General features: G+C 34.8%; 1 protein-coding gene across 1 annotated transcript in view; it reads right to left on the reverse strand.

The window, feature by feature from the left end:
* MS3_00009123 (uncharacterized protein) overlaps positions 1-20,262 on the reverse strand; it is a 99,844-nt gene that overhangs the window by 3,798 nt on the left and 75,784 nt on the right. The window contains exons 41-50 of the mRNA XM_051217457.1: positions 19,388-19,632; positions 17,709-17,888; positions 16,022-16,162; positions 14,448-14,574; positions 12,674-12,808; positions 10,737-11,235; positions 9,223-9,619; positions 6,810-6,881; positions 4,608-4,748; positions 878-1,213 (exon numbers count right to left, since the gene is read on the reverse strand). Of these exons, the coding sequence (XP_051064865.1) occupies positions 878-1,213; positions 4,608-4,748; positions 6,810-6,881; positions 9,223-9,619; positions 10,737-11,235; positions 12,674-12,808; positions 14,448-14,574; positions 16,022-16,162; positions 17,709-17,888; positions 19,388-19,632 (2,273 nt within the window). The remainder of the gene's footprint in view (positions 1-877; positions 1,214-4,607; positions 4,749-6,809; positions 6,882-9,222; positions 9,620-10,736; positions 11,236-12,673; positions 12,809-14,447; positions 14,575-16,021; positions 16,163-17,708; positions 17,889-19,387; positions 19,633-20,262) is intronic.

The raw sequence follows: 20,262 nt of genomic DNA on the forward strand, positions 1-20,262 counted from the left end.
CTAGCCAATTGGTCAAAGAATTTTTAGTAGAAAGTTGTAAGTGACCGACTTCGAGCAACCTTCTTTTAGGCTCTGAGGTCATGTTCTCAGACCGCAAAAACTAGTAATAATCCAATTTCAAATTTAGATGCCGAAAGAAATATCTTTCCCCAATATTCTCAACTTGAAAGTGAAAATATGAGCACATCTTGGTTAACAAGATCACTATTTGTTGATAGTGATCATGGGCTCATTAGTGATAAGTTTTCATATGAATTGTGAAGAATTCTAATAAAAAACTATGTTGTATAGAGTGGTAGGCGAGGTACTGACTTAATGCATACTGATTGATTGGATTAAGGATCAGAGTTACATTTTAAAATAAATAAAGTTGAACATTCGAACTATAAGATTTGTTCTTAATGACTGAACTAAATGTTCGACGATAGAAATGTATGTAATATTATGATCTATGCGTATACCGATATCACATTAACAACTTTAACAATGTCTGGTAATAAATAAGCTCCATGAAACTGGTAACGTGATTGAATTTTAAGTATACAGAGCAATTATACATGGAATTCTCATTGTAGTTGGAATTCATCAACAATGCGTATCCGTACACTCACACACAAACACATCCATCCATACACATGAGACATATATGCGTAGAATTACAAGGACGTGAATATAAGAGGTATGTGTATTGCAGGTAAGGATTTCCTGAGAAAAGAATAAAGTTAACAGGAAGGTAAAAATGATTGATTAGTTAATAAATTCTATCCAAAAGCGAAAATAAACCACGCCGGAATATAATGACATAGAAGCTACTATAGGGCACATATATTTATATACACACACACTACTACTAATAATAATAATAATAATAACTTACTATTTGAGCATGACGACCTAATATCATTTCCAAATCACGTTGAGCTTTTTCTTCTTGTGCAGCAACAGTTGTTGGATCGACTAGGTCATCATCATCATCGACATCAGGTGAATGTATCGTTGAATCAGCACGACCGCTAGTAACAGCGGAAGGAGTCAGTGAACTGAGTCGGTTGACAGATGATATCAGGATATTTGATGTTGTTAACTCGTGTGGTTTAGAATCAGTACTACTACTAGCAGAAATATTACTATTATTATCATTATTGCTGTTACTGGTACCAGAGATACGTAGAAGTGGTAAACGTCGTCGAGGTGTAAGTTTTTTCTTTATCACCTACATACATAGTTTAAAAAAAACAATGTGATATTATTAAGAGTTAGTAATCCCTCTTTGTTACTTTTATTTAGAACTGCAGTTGAACAGTCTCTTTTGGAGGAATGGACTGAGAAATTGGATCGATTGTGGAGTAGGCGGGATGTTCATCTGCCAACGAATGGATAAGTTCATTGAGCAGTAGTTCTATTTTGGGTCTGAGATGTGGTCATTAAAAATAGAAAATATTTGTAAACGACTAGTGTTTGGTTTTTCAGGGGAAAGACTGAACACTTCACTTCTTACTGGTACCATGGAGTTAGTGAACACTGTTTATGAGCTAATGAGAGCAGATAAGTAGAGACAGGGCTGCTTTGAAGGTATTCATTAAGAATGCCGTAAAGACCAAGTGGAAAGTGTTGGGGTTAAATATAGGGCACTAGATAAAAATGGTTAATAGGTTGGTAAGGTAATAAATCTTCATCGACTGAAATGTCTGGAACCTCGACGTAAGATGTTTAATGATGTAGGCTGCAAGAAAGCTAGAAATGAGTAAACTAAAACTTGATATCAGTCTTAAAAATTAAAACCTTTCGAACTGATTCATATCAATAAGTGTAGACTATCTGCTTGAGGTTCCGGCAATCATCAAAATTAGTGGTTGGGAATGTTGGATGACAAGGCAAAAAATCAACCGCAATAGCGTAGATACAATCATTCTTTGTCCACCCTTAGATACAAAGTTTCGAAACTATCATATATTCTTTTTATTCTACAAAATCACACTTTCTTCTCGCATCATATCGTCAATACCTAACCTTTTCCACTACTAATGATACTATTGTAGTGAACGAGAACTTAGGTGGGAAAAATCTATGTGAAAAATCATACATTAAATACTTTATTAGCAAATCTTCCATCAATCGTCCCAAATTACATCGTTCCTTCATTGCAACTACAATTACATCCTATTTACATTCCATTTCTATTCAATCTGATCTTCTCAACCTTCTGCTGACAGTCATTCCACTTCTGATTGGTGTTATATACTACTTATGTCGACAGACATAAGTAGTGTGGTAACCTAAACAGATGCACAAAAGTTGCAGGTTCTAAGTCATGTATGATTATCTTGATACAGAGTTATATCAAAAGTTTTGATATTTTTGATGACAAAAGATATTATGTTAGAGTTTGTGTGTGAACAACAGCATTATGAGCAAAATACATCGCCAGATGACGTGTTCTAAGTAGGATGAAAGATAAGTCCCGGATTCTATAGCTGGCAACAACGGAAGCGTAATAAAAACATGTGATTAAATGAGAGGATAGAGGTAATCCACTTAGAAGGGATGCATATATGTCCATGGAGATTTAACTATTCAAATAATATTCAAAAATTAAATAAATGATTATGTATAAATGTAACATTACACTTAACCAACATATAGGTTTATAGATACGAATTTAAGCTTCATTACACGTGTATAAGAATGAAGAATGTTATAACTGGTTACTGACAAAAAAAGTAGGTTGAGAATAGAAGTACAATTTATAGCTTTGTGGTTTATCAAAGACAAGGTATTCATCTGTTGATTCACTGGTAAGTACACTTACAAATAGTGGTAATACGTTTTATATAGCTGTTTATATAGGTGAAACATGCTAAGTAAAGGTAGAAGATACGTACATGAATATACATAGGTTACTAGTGTATTATTATTATTGACTTTATTCAATATTATATTTTTGGCACAATAAAGAATTCTCAGCACAAAGTATTTCAACATGTCTTTTTTTCTTATTTCTTGATTGATAAATATTGATTGATCTCCAGTTTAGATGTAAGCAGTTTAGGAATCGACATCTGAATAATGTTTATTCTTTTCAATGAATATTACCAGCCACCACGATGTCGCTGATTGTACTTTTTTGTAACTTGTACAGTGAAAGGTCTTAAGCATATTGTAAACGCGCCTGAATAGGTTATGAAGTCAATATACATAATGTTATGGATGCTGAGGAATAATGTGCCAATCATTATCATGTTAAGTCTAATGATGTCCTTGGACGTTAAATGAACATTTCCTATTGGCCGTTATTTATTTCACTCGTTAAATATTGTACAGATGTTGTTTTCTATTTTTATGGTACGATGTGGTCTGTTTGGTTAGTATATAAATACAGTATGTCTGAAATATAATGATTCATAACTCAGAGGCTGTGTGACTTGCGTTCTGGACTCAACTGGCTGGGCTAGACAGGGAAGCGGGACCAATCGGGACTCTAGGTCGTCCTTACGTGTTTTACGTGTCACTGAGTCGATCGATAAAACGCTGCGCATCTAACCTGCAAGTCACACGTTACAACACATAATGATGTGTTAAAACAAACAAACAAACATATAACTTGTTGAAATATCCAAATGACAGGAACAGGTAGCCCAATATTCAAGCAGGCCTCCAAAAAGGCAATGATAATGCTCAATGTTGAATACAATGGCCTAAATATATGGAGTTCTAGATAGGAAATGAAAACTGGGCCCAAAAGACTATAGAATTTCATCACGTCTTTTGAATATATTGTGTTATATACTTCATTAAACATTGGCTATAAGTTAGTTTTCTAACCGGTAGAAGAGTAAATTCAGGAAAACAACCAGACGAAAAAACCTAGGAATAAGCAGATCGAAACAGTATAAATCTATTGGTTAACGGTTTAAGTTACGTTAAATTGTGTAGACCGTCTTGTAGGAGTTCACTATATAATAGTAATCTATATGATTAACAACAACTGGTCGCAATTATCCAGTAGCATTCACCATTTTAATTTTATTTCATATATTTCTTATTTTTTAGTTCTATTTATTCCTTCAACAATAAACATTCTCTTTTGTCTTAATTATGATGTCAATTCTTCTACCTGAAGTTTGTGCTGGTGATGTCGTTCAGAATAACAATGAAAGCTCCACGACCAAACTATCCAATTCAGAGAATAAAACTCCACCAATATCTCTAATCTTTTTCGGAGTTATTGAATTCTCTAAACTAGAGGATGATTGATTATTGAAGTATTCATTGTTGTTCGAAATAAGATCATTAACATTTACTTCATCTCAACATTATAGCACGCGTACTGATGAAGTTGTCTAGAATGATAATGAGAATTCCGTAATTAAATCAATTTAAACAATGACAGAATTCAACACTTTCATTAAAAGCAATCAATTAAGTTAGAAATCTATATTGGATTATTTCAATATTTAACTGTTTATTTTAAAGGTGATTAACTATTTCAAAAGATACACATTCATACTAAACTATTCACATTGCTTCTAATTGACAACTTTTAAAAGAAGATTTTCTTTGGACAAAAATCCATTATTAAAGTGAAAATGAATTGAGATATAACTTACTTCACGAACAAGTTGTTTACGTATACGCGTTTTTACTTCCATCACAAAATCTAACCACGTCCAAACACAATTATGATATTCCAGTGTTGGAATAAACAATTCAAAACGTGTTACATCAGTGATATTTTTTTGTTTTTCACCCTTAAAGATTTAAAAAAAAAAAATAAAATGGAGATTTTCTAAAAAGAAAAGCTGTAACAAATGGAGTCCGGCTATGTCGGATGCGAGAAAGGTACCCATTATAGAAAATGGAAGATGGTCGGACAAAATTGTACATTGACAGAAATTAGACTTGTACACCACTAGGTCCCGGGCTCAGTGGTCTAGAGATTAAAGATTCAAGTGCGAGATCGAAGGTCTTATGTTAGGTTCCTGGTTTCAGGGTCATGGATGTCTACTACTGAGTTATCCCGTACTAGGACGAAATAGCCGTTCAGTATTTCCAGACTTTCAGTGATTTCCTAATTCATATCAGTTCATGATTTTAAATACAAAAAGTATACTTTGAAAATACTTTTTATCCTATTTTCTAGACAGTCCTAATCAGGAGTAGATTTTACACCACATAGAGGGGAGAGCATCAGTAGTAAAAATCCTTTGATAAAACTAAAATCTTATGAGCAATAATAACATACTACAAGATAGATCCTCAAAAACTTTATTCCACTGATGTGTGGCAGTGAGAGTGAAATGTGACTGGTCACTAAATGTGAACGAACAGCCACGTCACTTACTGACCAACTCTTATTAATTTCTATGTCAAGCTAACTGAAAGTGACTGGTTGTAATTATGTGGAATAAAATATTGTCACAATTGAATTAGGTACAACAATAGAGGGTGGAGATAGGAAAAGGCTTTGAGACAGGCGAACTAACAAGAGTGTAGCTTAAGTCAGCTACAGTTCAACTACGCAAGACAGGATATATAATTGACCAAGTCTGGAATGCTAGGCTATAGACGCAATAGTAGATGAGGGATAGAAAACAAATTAGAATCGGGATTCCGATTGATGAATTCAATGCAGGATATTTTGATTAATGTCACAAGATATAACAATCTGGCTCATTCGGGGACTTATTAAGTCCACCGAGTAAGCAATAGCTATGTTAGGAACAGGGTACTAAATAAAGATGGCAAAATGATTGAAAAGGTAGCAAATCTTCATTAACTGAGGTGGTTGGGCTATGTATTACGAATGTCATACCACGGTCTACCTCAACAAGTGATGTTATCTGGTGTAAAAGTAGACTAGAAGAAATCTAAAGGCGGTCAAACGAAGATGTGGCACCGTCATTGACAAGTAGACTGAGCTATGTAGGTAGATGTAGATTACCTATTTGGAGTTCGCGTGATTATCGTAACTAGGGGTTGGAGACTTTGAACGACATAGCCCCAAATAGCTTGCAATGGCTCAGGTGCATCTATTCTTTGTCTTCCTCCAAATCCTGAGCTTCTGAATTTCTCATTAATTTATTTTTACTTCACTAGGTTATATTTTATTATCGAATCGTATCTTCAATGATTTATCTTTTCAATCATCCCTCATACTGTTACTACCTCCACTAATATGGGATTTTCCCCGATAATTCTCTCTTTGCTAATGGGGCGTGTCAATATGCACGTACCGGGTTTTACTTTGCGGCTGACTGCTCATTAACCAATTACAGTTTTTTCCTAATTCCCTCCTCAGCTGGAAGCTGGTTCATTTTCTGCCAAAGCAGGTTGTTGATGGTTTTCCAAGTATAAGTTCTGTACAATAGGACTGTTTTGATATGAATGTTAAAAATTCTTTGATGTTGGCTGTCAGTTGTTTTTAACGTCCAGATATTCTTCATTCGTAGGAATGCTATCCTTGCTTTGTTAATACGTGTTTTCATATAGGTATCAGATCCTCCTTGTTTATTAATGATGCTGCCCAAATAATGTAAAGGCTTCTATCTTTTCAAACTTTCCTCATCAAACGCAATTTGACTATTTTTAAAGATAATGATTTACATTTAGAACTAATGTTGGTTTAATGAATACACGAGAATGCATTAAAGTGTTTAGTCAATGTCAAACAGTGCAATTTAGTTTTTCTGTTAATGGAAAACAGCTTCTAATCATAGAAAGTCAAATTGTTGACTACACCTCTTTTTTTATATATGTACACATAAATTTAATTGAATAATAACACGAAGGTATAATCGAACAAAACTAACCTTATAACTTAATCGTATTGGAAAACCAGGAATTTTAATGTATAGAAATACTTTGTTTTGACGAGCTCTTTCCTAGTATTAGTGAACACGTACACATACACAAAGAAAGACAACATAGAAAAGAAAGTTATTTTAAAAAAAAAGCAACAAATAAACAGCATTATTTGTGTTTATAACTATTACAAACAATCTTGATTGAATAAATAGGTTATGATTAATTTAGAACTACCAATCAACCAATCAATTTATCACAAATTATTCTGATCGGTGCAGTCAGTCAGTCAGCTACAACGTAGGACCAGGCACATATATGCATCGGTCCAAGTTGTCACACCTCATTAACACAACAAGATGGACACCGGATTCATAAAAGTAGTTAATTCAGAGGTGGTAATATATAAAAGAAAGATTGCAATAAGGATATAGTACAGGAAGAAAGAATTAATTCATAGAAAGATATGAAGCGATTTTAATATCATAGTTTAGAGCGAAGATAAAGAGTGTATACACCTACGCCATTGTGATCGATTCTGAGACATATCACACACAGTCTCCAACCATTGATTACGATAGTCACGCGGACCCCAACCAAGTAGTCTACATGTACCAACATGGCTCAGACTAGAAGTTAGTGACTTCAAACGCTGATGCCACGTTTCTGTTTGGCCGTCCCTAACTTTCTTCCAACCATCCCGAACGCCGGTTAGCATTGCACGACGTGGTAATCGGTGTTCGAGCATACGTAACACGTGGCCCAACCATCTCAGTCGATGAAGATTCACAACCTCATCAACTGATTTACCATCATTCCCTAATACCCTGCGTCTAACCTCACTATTACTTACCCGGTGATCCCAGCAGACGCCAGCAATATTTCTAAGGCATCTGTGGTCAAATACTAATAGCTTACGAGTGTCTTCTACTCTTGATGGCCATGTTTCGCTGCCGTAAAGTAAAACAGAACGGACTGCCGCGCAGTATACCCGTCCTTTTATTGATAGACGGATATCTCGCCTTCGCCACAGGTGACGTAAGTTGGCAAAAGCCAAGCGAGCTTCTCGAATCCGTGCTGAGATTTCGTCAGACACCAACCCATTAGGGCTGATCAGACTTCCAAGATAAGTGAAGTTGTCAACACGCTCGACTACTTCACTCCCTATCCTTAGTTCAGGTGCTGACGCAGACCAGTCCTGAAGCAACAACCTGCATTTAGAGGGAGAGAAGCTCATTCCAAACATTCTGGCATTGTTGCTTAGTGCTACCAAAAGACTCTGCATTTTATCAGCGTCTTCACCAAACAGGACTATATCATCTGCGTATTCTAAGTCGATCGGTGCATTAAGAATTCGATAGATCAAATAATTTCAGAATATTATCCACAGATCATCGTCAAGGTTATATTGTGGTGAGAAATGCAAATACTAGAATAGGATACTATGAGTAATCAATTTATTCACGTAGTCAAGGATACTGTTCATCTATCTTTATTTAAATTATTATATGAAAGGATGGCTATTTAGTCATTTGCGTAAAACCATTAAAAAATGAATATAATCACTAATTAAATTGAGTTCGTAAATAATTGCTATGCTCGAAGGATTAAGATATCACCTAAGACTGGAGAACGAAATAAAAGCCAGTAACACAATAAAAGAACAAGCTAAGCCATTAAAATGAGTCCCAGACCTGCTAACTAGAAGACCAAATTCAGCCGAGGGTAATGTATATTACACAAGTAGTCGGAAGCAATGACAAACAAGCACACAACCCATGAGTATATAAATAATACAAAAATGTCCTTGAAAGAACGTTACAAAATCGCTTACTAAAATAAAAAACGAACCAATGATATTTAAGGTCTTTCCAGGTGGGAAACACAAGATGAAGGTAAAAGTGTAAGCTTTGGCGCCAAAATGAGAAATTCAAATTTCCATAATAAAATAACAAAACTAAAAAAAATTACCAAGTGATATCTGGGGATCTAGCATCTCCAACAATTATAAATACGAATGTAGTGAAATCTCAGTTCATGATGAAAATTGTTTTAAATAGACTGAAGAACACATCAATCTCAATAAACTATTTCAGGCTAAACTTAATAAAATGTATACTTGTTGTTAATAGTTTCTAATGGAGACACTAACAAGCTCCAAGCTAGTACAATGTTTAAATTAAACAAGAGACTGTTGTCAAAATAATTTCCTTGACTCATCACTATGTTTACTGAGATGTCGGGTCATTATTTCTCTTGTTATTTCCTCTTCCGAATTCTTTCATACACTGCTTTTCATACTCCCATCTCACACCATAACACACATTCAGGCTAGACAAAATCTTGCCAAAGTCTGGACATCAAGCCATCGACAAAATAAAAATTAATAGATTTTTCTATTAAACGAAGAAAAAAACTAACCTGCATCACATCGACTGGATTCAATGGTATATTTGTGTTGTTAATATTATGCTTTGAATGATGCATAGCGATTTGATTAACTGATGTTACTTGATCCGTTGGTAGAGATCCATAATTCATTGGATTATACCATGACATATTCAAAGAATGAAGATGATTACTAGAAGTTGAATGAATCGATTTACAATATGTGCATATATTGTTTACAGGTAATAATTGTTGTAAACATATCGATGGTTGTTGCATTAACATGATAAAATTATCAGTAGTAGTATCGTTGTAATTTGAATAATGTGTCAATGGTATTGAAAAACATTCATTAGATTTATGATTATGTGATAATGATGATTTAACGTCAGATTCATTCGTGTGGAAAAGATTGGGAAATTCCGATTCGCTACAATTCGGAAACAAAATATGGGAAAAAAGGAGTAGGAATTATGTGTGATACAATATGTCTATATGTTATGTATGCATGTATGTAGGTAGTATGTAGGTGTGTTGTATGCATGTATTGGTCAAGCCAGTGGGAGCAATGATTTAGTAAGATCACTATTTTTTGAACAAGTAAGTCATTGCTTAAAACTTAGCTAAGTCTACTCAGATTTGAGCATCCAGGTAGCGTATTATTAGTTCTCGTAAAATCAATATAGTTTATAAGACGAGTAAATAGACCTGTGCTTATCAGTATCGGGTTTTGAAGATTATCGAATGATTGCTGTCGAAATATACATCCTGGCTACCCTGATATAATTAACGACTAAATAAGCGTTGGTGAATAACGGAATTAAAATAAGTCGAATACGAAAATGAAGTTTTGACTACGTATATTTGGTAAAATCGACGATCCTAATAGACAATCAGAGAGACGAAGTGAGGAGGATAGAGAGAAACGAAACGGATTGGAGAAGACATGTTAGCCAACACCTTTCAACCAAGCGTGAATCGATGCTTATAGTCAGACAAAAATAAGTTAAAGACATGTGATGAGTAGGATAAGAAATGCACACATATGCACTTACATATGTGAATGAGTGACAGGACAAAAATGTGGCTTGATATAGTACCAGCCCTTACACAGGCTTCTAATGGCGGTCTAAAACACTGATCGACCCATGATTTCAACGAAGTTTCAACAATCGACTAATATCGAGAGATAATTCTCACAGTTAAACCATGTCGAATATCAGTCAGTTACTCATTCGCTAATAACATTGAGAAATGGTTGGGCGATATCACAAATTAAAGTCCAACATGTGAATCAGTGGATGGCAGTCTCATTGGTCTAAAAGATAAATGTTTACTGTAAGATTTGAAAGGCCCAGAGCTCGATTCGTGACGATTTTGTGCACACGTTACGGTGAGAAGTCCCATACCACGGCGGGACAGCTGTCCGACACTTCCTGGTTTTTAATGGTAATCCACTACAATATATATATATATATATATATATATATATATATATATATATATATATATATATATATATATATTCAATAACCCGTTGAACCTACTTTTGGCTCCGTAAATAATCGGTTATGGGTAACTTCGTGCGCATATTCATCATTTGTAATAATTTAGACGTTGTAGCAAAAGAAGACGTAAGCGATAGTGACGATGCTACTGTTGTTTCAGTCCCTGATCCCGTTGCATTATTATTACTCAATGCATTCCAATCATCATTGACACTACAATAATTTCGTCCAGATGTAGCAGCTTCGATTGTTAAATTATTTGATGGAATGTACACTGATGCTGGCGACAACAACGACGAAGTAAGTGTTACTGTTGTAGCCGCAGTTGAAACAACAATCGGCATAGATAAATCTGACGATATGTTTTCTAAAATATCTGATTGATGAGATTTATGGATAACATTTAATGGTTGTGGTAATGATGATGAAACTGATGGTACTGATTCGCTCTCATTCTTTAAACGATGAGGTAAATATCGGGATAGATAACGTCGTAGCCATGATTTACTTGGTAAACCGATATTCTCTGATGAGTAACCTGAAGTTAGTGATAGAAAAATGTACATCAATTATCTAAACAATAGTGCATCATTAGTAATAGTATAAGAAGATCCATAATGATGATAGAATTTCATGATATAAACCAATAAACACCTGGAAGCACTAGACGGTTAGTTCGTCTCAGTATGGGACTTCTCAGCAAACTCCATTACAAGGGATCGAACCTGGTACCCTTCAATATCGCGCACACACACAACCTTTAAATCACTGAGCTGGTATACAGTGATGTATGTGTCTAACTTCAATCAACTCACAATAATGCACAACCACCTTCTATTGTCGTGAATAGGGACCATTAAGGAGTCTGATATTAGGAAAAAAACGGCCATCCAATGCACCCAAGTTCTTAATGAGAGTTTAGCTAAGATCGATTGGTGATTTCAAGCATGAACACGGTGCATGAATTGGTAATGATTGTTTCAGACTTATCTCTGTATTCCACATAGTATATTCGTATAACCCCTCGTAGGCTGTGAAACCCCTGGTAACTATCACTCCATAAGATATACATTTTTGTAAACTAATTTACAGGGCTCCTAGGTTATATCCGTCAACGACTGGTTACACTTGGGACATCGTTGAAAACTAGGAAGCACTGGACAATTATTTGTCCTAGTGTGAGACTCTAAAGTACTATGAACCCACTAGAAATCGAAACATATATATCAGGAATAAAACAATTGTCATTAATAACATTGGATAATTGTCGTGTTATATCGTGAATTTTTTTGTTACTGCTATCATATTCTACACTGTTCAAATATTGAATTAACAGAGGAATTTATTAGAGCCCTAAAATGTCTATGTTAAAATCTGTTTCTTAAAAAGATGTGTTATTGAAAAAAGAATAAAGGAGAATAACAAACTATGTAGCCTACCTTTCACGATATTATTGCTTTTAATTTTCAACGGGCATTTACTAATAGATGGGTCACGTGTTTCTCTTATTTCCCTGATCATAAGCTTTTATTTGATCTACAAACTGTTGTCATATCTTCTCTTATGCTCAACGTATTGTAACTTAAGTAGGGACTATGTATTCCAATTGTTATTCTAAAGGCTTTATTTTGGCGTACACTGTATTTTCTAAGTTACTGTACTGTCTGTCGTCTAGCTGTCTATTCATTTAATCACGTAGACTATTCTTTTTCTTAATGTAATCTTCGGATAGTGAGATTTGTCCTATTATCTTTTTTTCCTACTGGTTCTTGAGAAAAGAAAATATTTGAGACAGCTCATCAGCATCAGTAAAGCTGAACTATTCAGTTCCGTTATTAATATAGTCTATCCAAAAGGTGAAGTGCATTATGGATATGAAAAAGTTATGAATCAAATTCCTTACATATCTAACACCAGAGCTAGCGGACATCTAAAGGTCATCAGAAATTATACCAACGAGACAAAATTTGACTTACGTAGATTATTTGGATTTGTAGAGAGATTCGAATCCAGATAATGAAATGCAACACTACCGATACCACTACTACTCCCAACATTGTCTTGTGGAATAAAAAACGGATGACTAGTAAATGCAGATGAATTAATGCCGTCTAAAAATAACAATGAATTCGGTTAATGAGCTACTGTGATATTGGTCCAATCATTACTGAAAATTATATCTTTGTAAGAAAAAATGAACATGTACAAACGCGTATCAATCAATAGATGATACACAGTCTATCCAATAAATACGTAAACTGAGCTACTAGAGTTGTATGCCTTCAAATGGTAAAGGGTAGGATGAGTCTGCTTTTCCAAAATGTTTTAATATGGCGATATGTTTATAACCTTTGAAAGAGAAGTACTACTTACTGCATTAATGTGACGAGAGCGCTTTTATGGAAGTGTGAAGATGAAAACCGGATGTCTGGTGCTTGAATCGAGTTGATGGATATGAAAGGAACAGAAGCTGCAACACCTCGATTAGAAAACTATGATCTTGAAGCAACGAAAAATATACAGGTCACATATGCGCTACACTTCATCATTCCATTTATGTAAGGGTCGGAATACTACCCGGGTGCCCACACTGAAGCAGGTGGTTTTCTTAGGGGGCCACACCTGGAGTCTTAGACATAGAGGTTAAATCCATAAGGCACTGGAGTAACGCTGAAAGATGTAGTCCACTAGTAGCCGATGAACAAAAATAGGTTCAAACGCCATTTCTTCCCTCAGGATCCTGGAGCCCATGTACACCATTGGTTTGGAATCAGAATTTTCCAACTCCCTTAGGTGGATCCTCCATATCTACCAACCCGATTAAAGCGCCGGATAATCTCTTACCATCCTCTCGTTTTCGTAAACAACACCCCCGCCGAGAGAAGGCAGTAGGTAGGACTTCCTTGACAGTGGCTGAATAAGCGTGGTCATGTGAGAGGACTTCGAGAGGGAGAGAGGAATTTCGTCATCCTCGGCCGCACCAGGGCATTCGGAGGTCAAGTAGATTGAACCACTCCCACATTTAGATATGTGACTTGAAGTCAAGTACTAGAATCTGTACCTGATAAATGAGTTATTAAATAAGCCAAAAGAATATGGTTTACAGCTGAACAATATAAATAAATAGTCATGAACAGATTGAGGATCTGACAATATGTGTACCGGCTCGATTCGCTATACCCCACAATTCATCCGTAGGTAATTAAAAATAAGAAACGAAACACAAAACATTTTGGCGATAATGATGGCAAATATCGTACAACATAAATAAACGATATTAATGTAGTTTTAAAACAATGGATAACACCAGAGAATGTGAAATTTCGAGAACAAGATTGAAACTCGAGATTTAGCGTACGATAAGGAATGAATTCAGTTGCAAAAATGTGAACGACTTCCACATGAATCATTCAATAAACTTAACCATAGGCTGGAAATGTCAAATGGACTCTTCTACCGGGAATTCTACACATATCTACACACAGTTCACACTACTAGTCAGCAGTGACTTCGTGGATTAATGGCGTCTTTTAAATTCTCAGAAGACCATTATCTTCTCTCTCTAACCTACCCATTACCTCAATGAGTTAGAATATCACCTAGTATTACGTGCCTGTTTAATGCTGCATCAAAACAATTCGTTATTCGAGATCGAATCCTGTTTCAACCCAACCCAAAAATTTCCGATGTGAATAAGGTTGTAACTAACCGGTTATATATATATTGCAAAACAGAAACGTTTAAACTAACCTCCTATTGGGTTTGCTACAGTTACAGTATGAACAGGGGTAGCGGTGACAGTATTAGTAGTAGTAGTATCTTCAGTTTTTTCAGGAAAAAAGAAAGGCATCATAATCCTATAGAACTGCTTACTCATCTACAAAACACAAGAAGAGATGTGTACAAATAGGTATAAAAGATAAGGGAAGGATTATAGTCATTGTGAAACTATACGGCAAAACAATGTTTCGATCAATACGAGGTTCATCTGTTGAGAGTATCGTCAATGATTTTATTTTACTGTTATTGTTATTATTGTCATGAATCAGTTCGATGAAACATTTTTTTAAAAATAAACCCTACGGCCTAGAGGTCAATCGTTCGAGCGAGAGATCGAAGGATTTGAGTTAGGTTTTGACTCTTTAGAGAATAAGTGATCTGCAAGCTAATTTCCATCAATCGGCTACCATATTTTATCGTTTATTTTCCGTTCATATCCAGTATATAAGCATGTTATTGTTACATAAAAACATATCTGTGATATAATGAAACGATGAGTAATATGGAAGTATAACTCGTGAAGTTATCATATGAAACATTATTTATATTTTTATTGTATAATTAGTAAACGCTTAAACTGCTCTATCTTTATATTCTCTTTTTTCTAAGCTTTCATTTGACCCACATAAATCGTTGTCACATTGCGTAATGTTATAGACTAATGATTAATTACTTATTTCCCTATTACTACCGTTATGTACATATTGTAATTCCTTAGATGTGTTGTCGGATATTCTAAGTATATTACTGTATGGTGTTTGAGTCATCATTGAATTGAGTACAATAATAGAAGACTGGCTTGCTGACTACTTCTGGGACTGAAGGGAGGGAATAGAGAAACGAGTTTAACAAAGAACCAATCTTCTTCCCAACAGGACATTCTGATTAACTAGTGGGTTAGAAGGAGCTCGAGGACTAATAAGCATTAACGTTTTCGTTGGTGTTCATCGCTTGGATTGTGTCAATTAATAGGTCACCTGCCCTATTGAGAATATAAATGAGGTAGTCTATAACGGCCTAGAACGAGAGAAAAAGAAATAAAGATCACACAATTATTTTCCTGTCATTACAGACAGATCCCACAGGACACAATACAACTCAAGCAAACAATTTCTTCCGACATAACATGTGAGAATCTGTCCAAGTTGGCACATCATATTAAAACAGCGAAATAAAATGACCGAAACAAATACAAAAGTTATAAATAAGATTAAGTATAAACCATATGACTAAGGGAGAAAGAATGAATTCATAGAATTTTAAAACACTCAAGGTCAAGAGGAAATTCATATGGACTATTGTGACTAATTCTGAAGCCATGTATCCTACTCCATGTATAAAACCATTGGTTACAACAATCGCTCAGGACCCAACCGAGTTGTCTGAACCTATCGATTCGATTTATTTTCGGCAGTTCATGAATTTATGAACAAATGTCATGCCTTGTTTTATTATTATTATTTAACAGACAAAAATGAATACCTTGTGTCTAGAGAAAAAAACTACATAAAACATAAAAGTACGCAAAAGTTTTTTCAGCTTACCTGTAATAAAATTGGTGCAACACTGATTTCCATCGCTTCTTTCACAGATATTCCACCAACTGGAGCTAAATCAGAACAAGCAATACGTAGAATTGGACCACCAGCATAACGACCACCAGATACATCAGGAGCTAAAACTTCCTAGCAAAGAAATAAATGATGAAATATCAGTGTACATATACAGTAAAGATAAGGTCACTTTCTCTAAAATAAATAGATCGCAAGAAAAAAAACCCAGATAGATAAAGGCGGTGACCACCACTGGAGTTCGATCATATAGAGTGTAAGGCAACAGCCTACTAGTGTCATCAGAAGACGATCGCACAGTAACGATAATTTAAGTTAAACGAACTAACCATTGGATGCTGAATCAGTGGTCTAAAGGTTAGACGCTTGAAAGTCCTGCAATTCAGCTTACCTTAAGGTAGTGCATGCACATTGCCGAATAGTCACACATACTAGGACGAAACCTCGGATTACTGCTTCTTGGTCCCCGATGATTGTTTAGCTAACGTTGGTACGAGATATAAACTATAAAATTCAACAAACTGCTTACACCAATGATAATCATATAATCACTAGTGACTAACATAGAGAGGCAATCCCCAGTGTTCTAGTGAAATGAACATGAGTAGTGGAGTTCGGTCACCTCGACTGAGACAGTTACCCACCAATTACATTGGATAATAATTGAGTAATAATGAGAATTTATGGAAGTTAGAAATTCAAAAAAAATTGGATGTTTATATGGTGGTCTAAAGGTTATGGAAGACCATGTCTTGATTTCCATTCATAGAGAAGTGATAGTGGAAGTCCACTGCGATCTGGTCAACAATATTTATCAAACTAAGATCGGTTCATGATAAAAACTATAAAAACTAACGGATATGTGGGAAAAATGGGACACAAAAAATAATCAAACACTTGCTTATCGATATTGGGAAGCAATAAACCCTTCACTATGCTAGAATATATGAGAACATCAGTTAATTACTATGGAAAATTGTTGAATCTCAAGTCTCATATCGCGCAGTAACTTTCATTCAACAAACAGTGAGAGCTGTGAAACAGTGTTGCATTCTACTGATCAGTAGATAACATTAATATACAGTGAATGTAATATAGAGTCACAACACCGAGACGTAATTGAGAAAGTATTTAAAGTACTGAAAAAACATGATAGCGATCAGTATAGGGTTTTGTGGAGATTGCAGATCTATCATAGTTTAAATCACGAACTTATGTTAGCTAGACAACTAATCATAACCAGGAGGCACTGGATGTTTGTGACCAATGGAGTTCGACAATGTGGGGAATGATACATTTATCTACCACAGGCAATGGGGTATGATCGAGTAATATCGCAAGTCGATAAAATCAGACATATACACAACTGGATGGCAGTTCAGTAATTTAAAGGTTAATTGTTTGTATATGAGACACAAAGTTTTGAGTACAGTACCTTGTGGTGGAGTTCTGAATGCGCACTGCTAAGAAGCCACATACTGGGAGGAAACATCAGTCCAGTACTTGAGGGTTTTCAACATTGATTTAGCTAAGATTAAATTATGATTAAATCACGGAAACGTGACAGTTACTACTATTCAATAATAAATCAATAGCAGTCCTTATATATCACGTGTAAAACAATCGAAAAATAAATTGACAAAAATGTATAAACACTTACTCGATAAAATGAATTCGGTGCCAAACTACAAACACGTATCCAACCTAATTCTAAACGATGTGAACCAGAATCATCTTGACGATGTGTTTTTGTATAAATAAAACCACGTAGTTCCACATCAGCTAAACCTATTTGTCCATCATTTTCAGTCATACGCCATCTTGCATGCTCAAAACACACCTAATGATTAAAAACAATGTCATTGTATGTTTTTTCTTTAAAAAATAATATTACACTGGAAAAAATAAAAACCTTTATTTTATTGACTAAAATGCTACACTGAAAATAAAACTGATATCGAAATGTTGTATTGGGAATAAAACTAATGTCATAAAATGTTACATTAATTCAGAAAACGCTGGAACTTGCCTTCCTATCTTGAATTATCAGAAAATAACGCCAAGTACTGTAGTACTTTGGCTTCGAGTTTTCCAAAACTTGGTATAGTATATTTGTAGCCAATCGATAGTAGCGTACGAGTACACACAGTTCAAACAAACTTAAACTTGTTTGAGTCTCAGGCTGTTCTTGATGGAAATGAGGCAACTATTAAATGATTCTGAGATTATTCACTTATGCATTCCACTACATAGACCCATATTTCCGACATTACAAATGCGCCCTCGTACGAGAGCATGATCAGAGTCAAGATGCCTGCTCTTGAATGAAAGACAGTTTTCTATCGGACCTCTCTAACATTTATTAATAGCCATATGGTCTATTTGTGCCCATCGTTCAGTCGATAGTACGAGTTGCCATATCAGACGATGATTCTCGTTATGCTTAAATTAGGTGTTCACTAAGAACAACACAGTTGTCTAAACATAATTCTAGTAGCTGATTGTCTTTATCTGTTTGTTGAGCTGGGACACTGTAAGACCTATACAATTGTTTTTCACTTTGGTTTGAGCTACCTATTCAAGTATTTAAATCCTTAAGTATCATTATTAGGTCTGAGCGTTTATACTTTTAGGAGGGCAGAAAGCTTTGTATAAAGCTTCTCCTTAACCGGATCTAAACTGTATTCATTGGGAGTATAGCGTAATTTGTTCTAATGAAAATAATTACGCTTTATCAACAACTTAAAATTGCTCCTCCAACATCTCGTCTTTCCTTTTTTTTCAGCACCACGCTCGTAACACGCAAATATGGAGCTTAAACTTTGACCATATATGAATTCAATGTGATCATGATTTCTACCAAACACTCAGTTTTGGATACTTTATAATAAATGTAAACTTAATGTATAGTTCTACTAAACAAACTCACTAAATACTTAATTGATATATGCATCTGTGCCTATAAATGTTCTGTTGTGAAATGCTACCCAATTAATCTTTTTCCTAATAACGTGTCAACACACGCTTTAAATGACATAAGTGTCAGAAATAAACAAATAAATAATATCAGAAGGAGTTTTGCAGTGAATGTAGTAATTTCAGTAGTTGAGATCATGAGTCAATTGGAGCTAAACCACAATGGAAAACTTGAAAGCACTGGATGTCCGTTTCGTCCTATTGTAGGACGCCTCAGCAGTGAGCATCCACAATTAGTAATTATTAATTGTAATTTTTACAAAGTTGGAAAAAAAGTGGCTCAAAAGTTTCAAAGTGCAAACTTACATTACTTATGAGTAGTAGTAAAACGTAAAACAAAATAAAACGAGGGGACGGATTTACCTCACTTCGTCGAACAATTTCTGCTGGTTTACTATCACCACCATCCATAAATGACGATGATAACAATGACTTATTACCACTTTCTGATATGACAGTTTCAGTATTATTATTATTATTCATAGTGTTCGTAATAGGATGAGTCAAATAGTCTATAGAAGATGCACGATGTAAATTTATTCTATTTTGTATATAAGTTTCCGAATCAATATTGTTGGTTTGAATAATTCGATTAAAATCATCATTCGCTGAAAGAATATATGAACACCAAGTAGAAAAGAGTAAAGTAATAAATTATTTGATGAATAAACATTTACATTACATAGAGAAATTTTAATTTATAAACTACATGGATTGTAACTAAGATCATGAACCGATCAATGACAGACCACCACTGAAACCTGAAAGCATTAGAATGACGTCTTTTCCTAGTACGGAACTCTTCAGCAGTGAGCATCCACGATCCCACCGTCCAGTGCTTCCAGGTTTTTAACGGAGGTCTAACATTGATCGATTTATGATCTCAGTTCAAACTCAACAATCTCCTTAACCCTATACTGATAAATGGATTGTAGTTAGCGATAGAATAAAGAATGTACATTTTTTACTACTTAGGACTTGTCAGATGGGTGTATATGCCTCATAGGTTTTATTTTTCACATTGGAACTCAAACCTAGTGTTTTTCGATTCAAATTACTTACAACCAAGATCAGTGTGTGAAGACCTGATGCAAATATGTATTGGTTTAAGTTATCAAATCATATCATCAAAGTCAGATGAAATTATAAAGACAAATGCCAGAGTACTAGAAGTAATAACAATATTAATGGTAGTAGAAATACATTAGCTCTAGATAAGATGATATGAGGAGTAGTTT

The sequence above is a fragment of the Schistosoma haematobium genome, chromosome 5 (assembly GCF_000699445.3).
Source record: "Schistosoma haematobium chromosome 5, whole genome shotgun sequence".
NCBI lineage: Eukaryota > Metazoa > Platyhelminthes > Trematoda > Strigeidida > Schistosomatidae > Schistosoma > Schistosoma haematobium.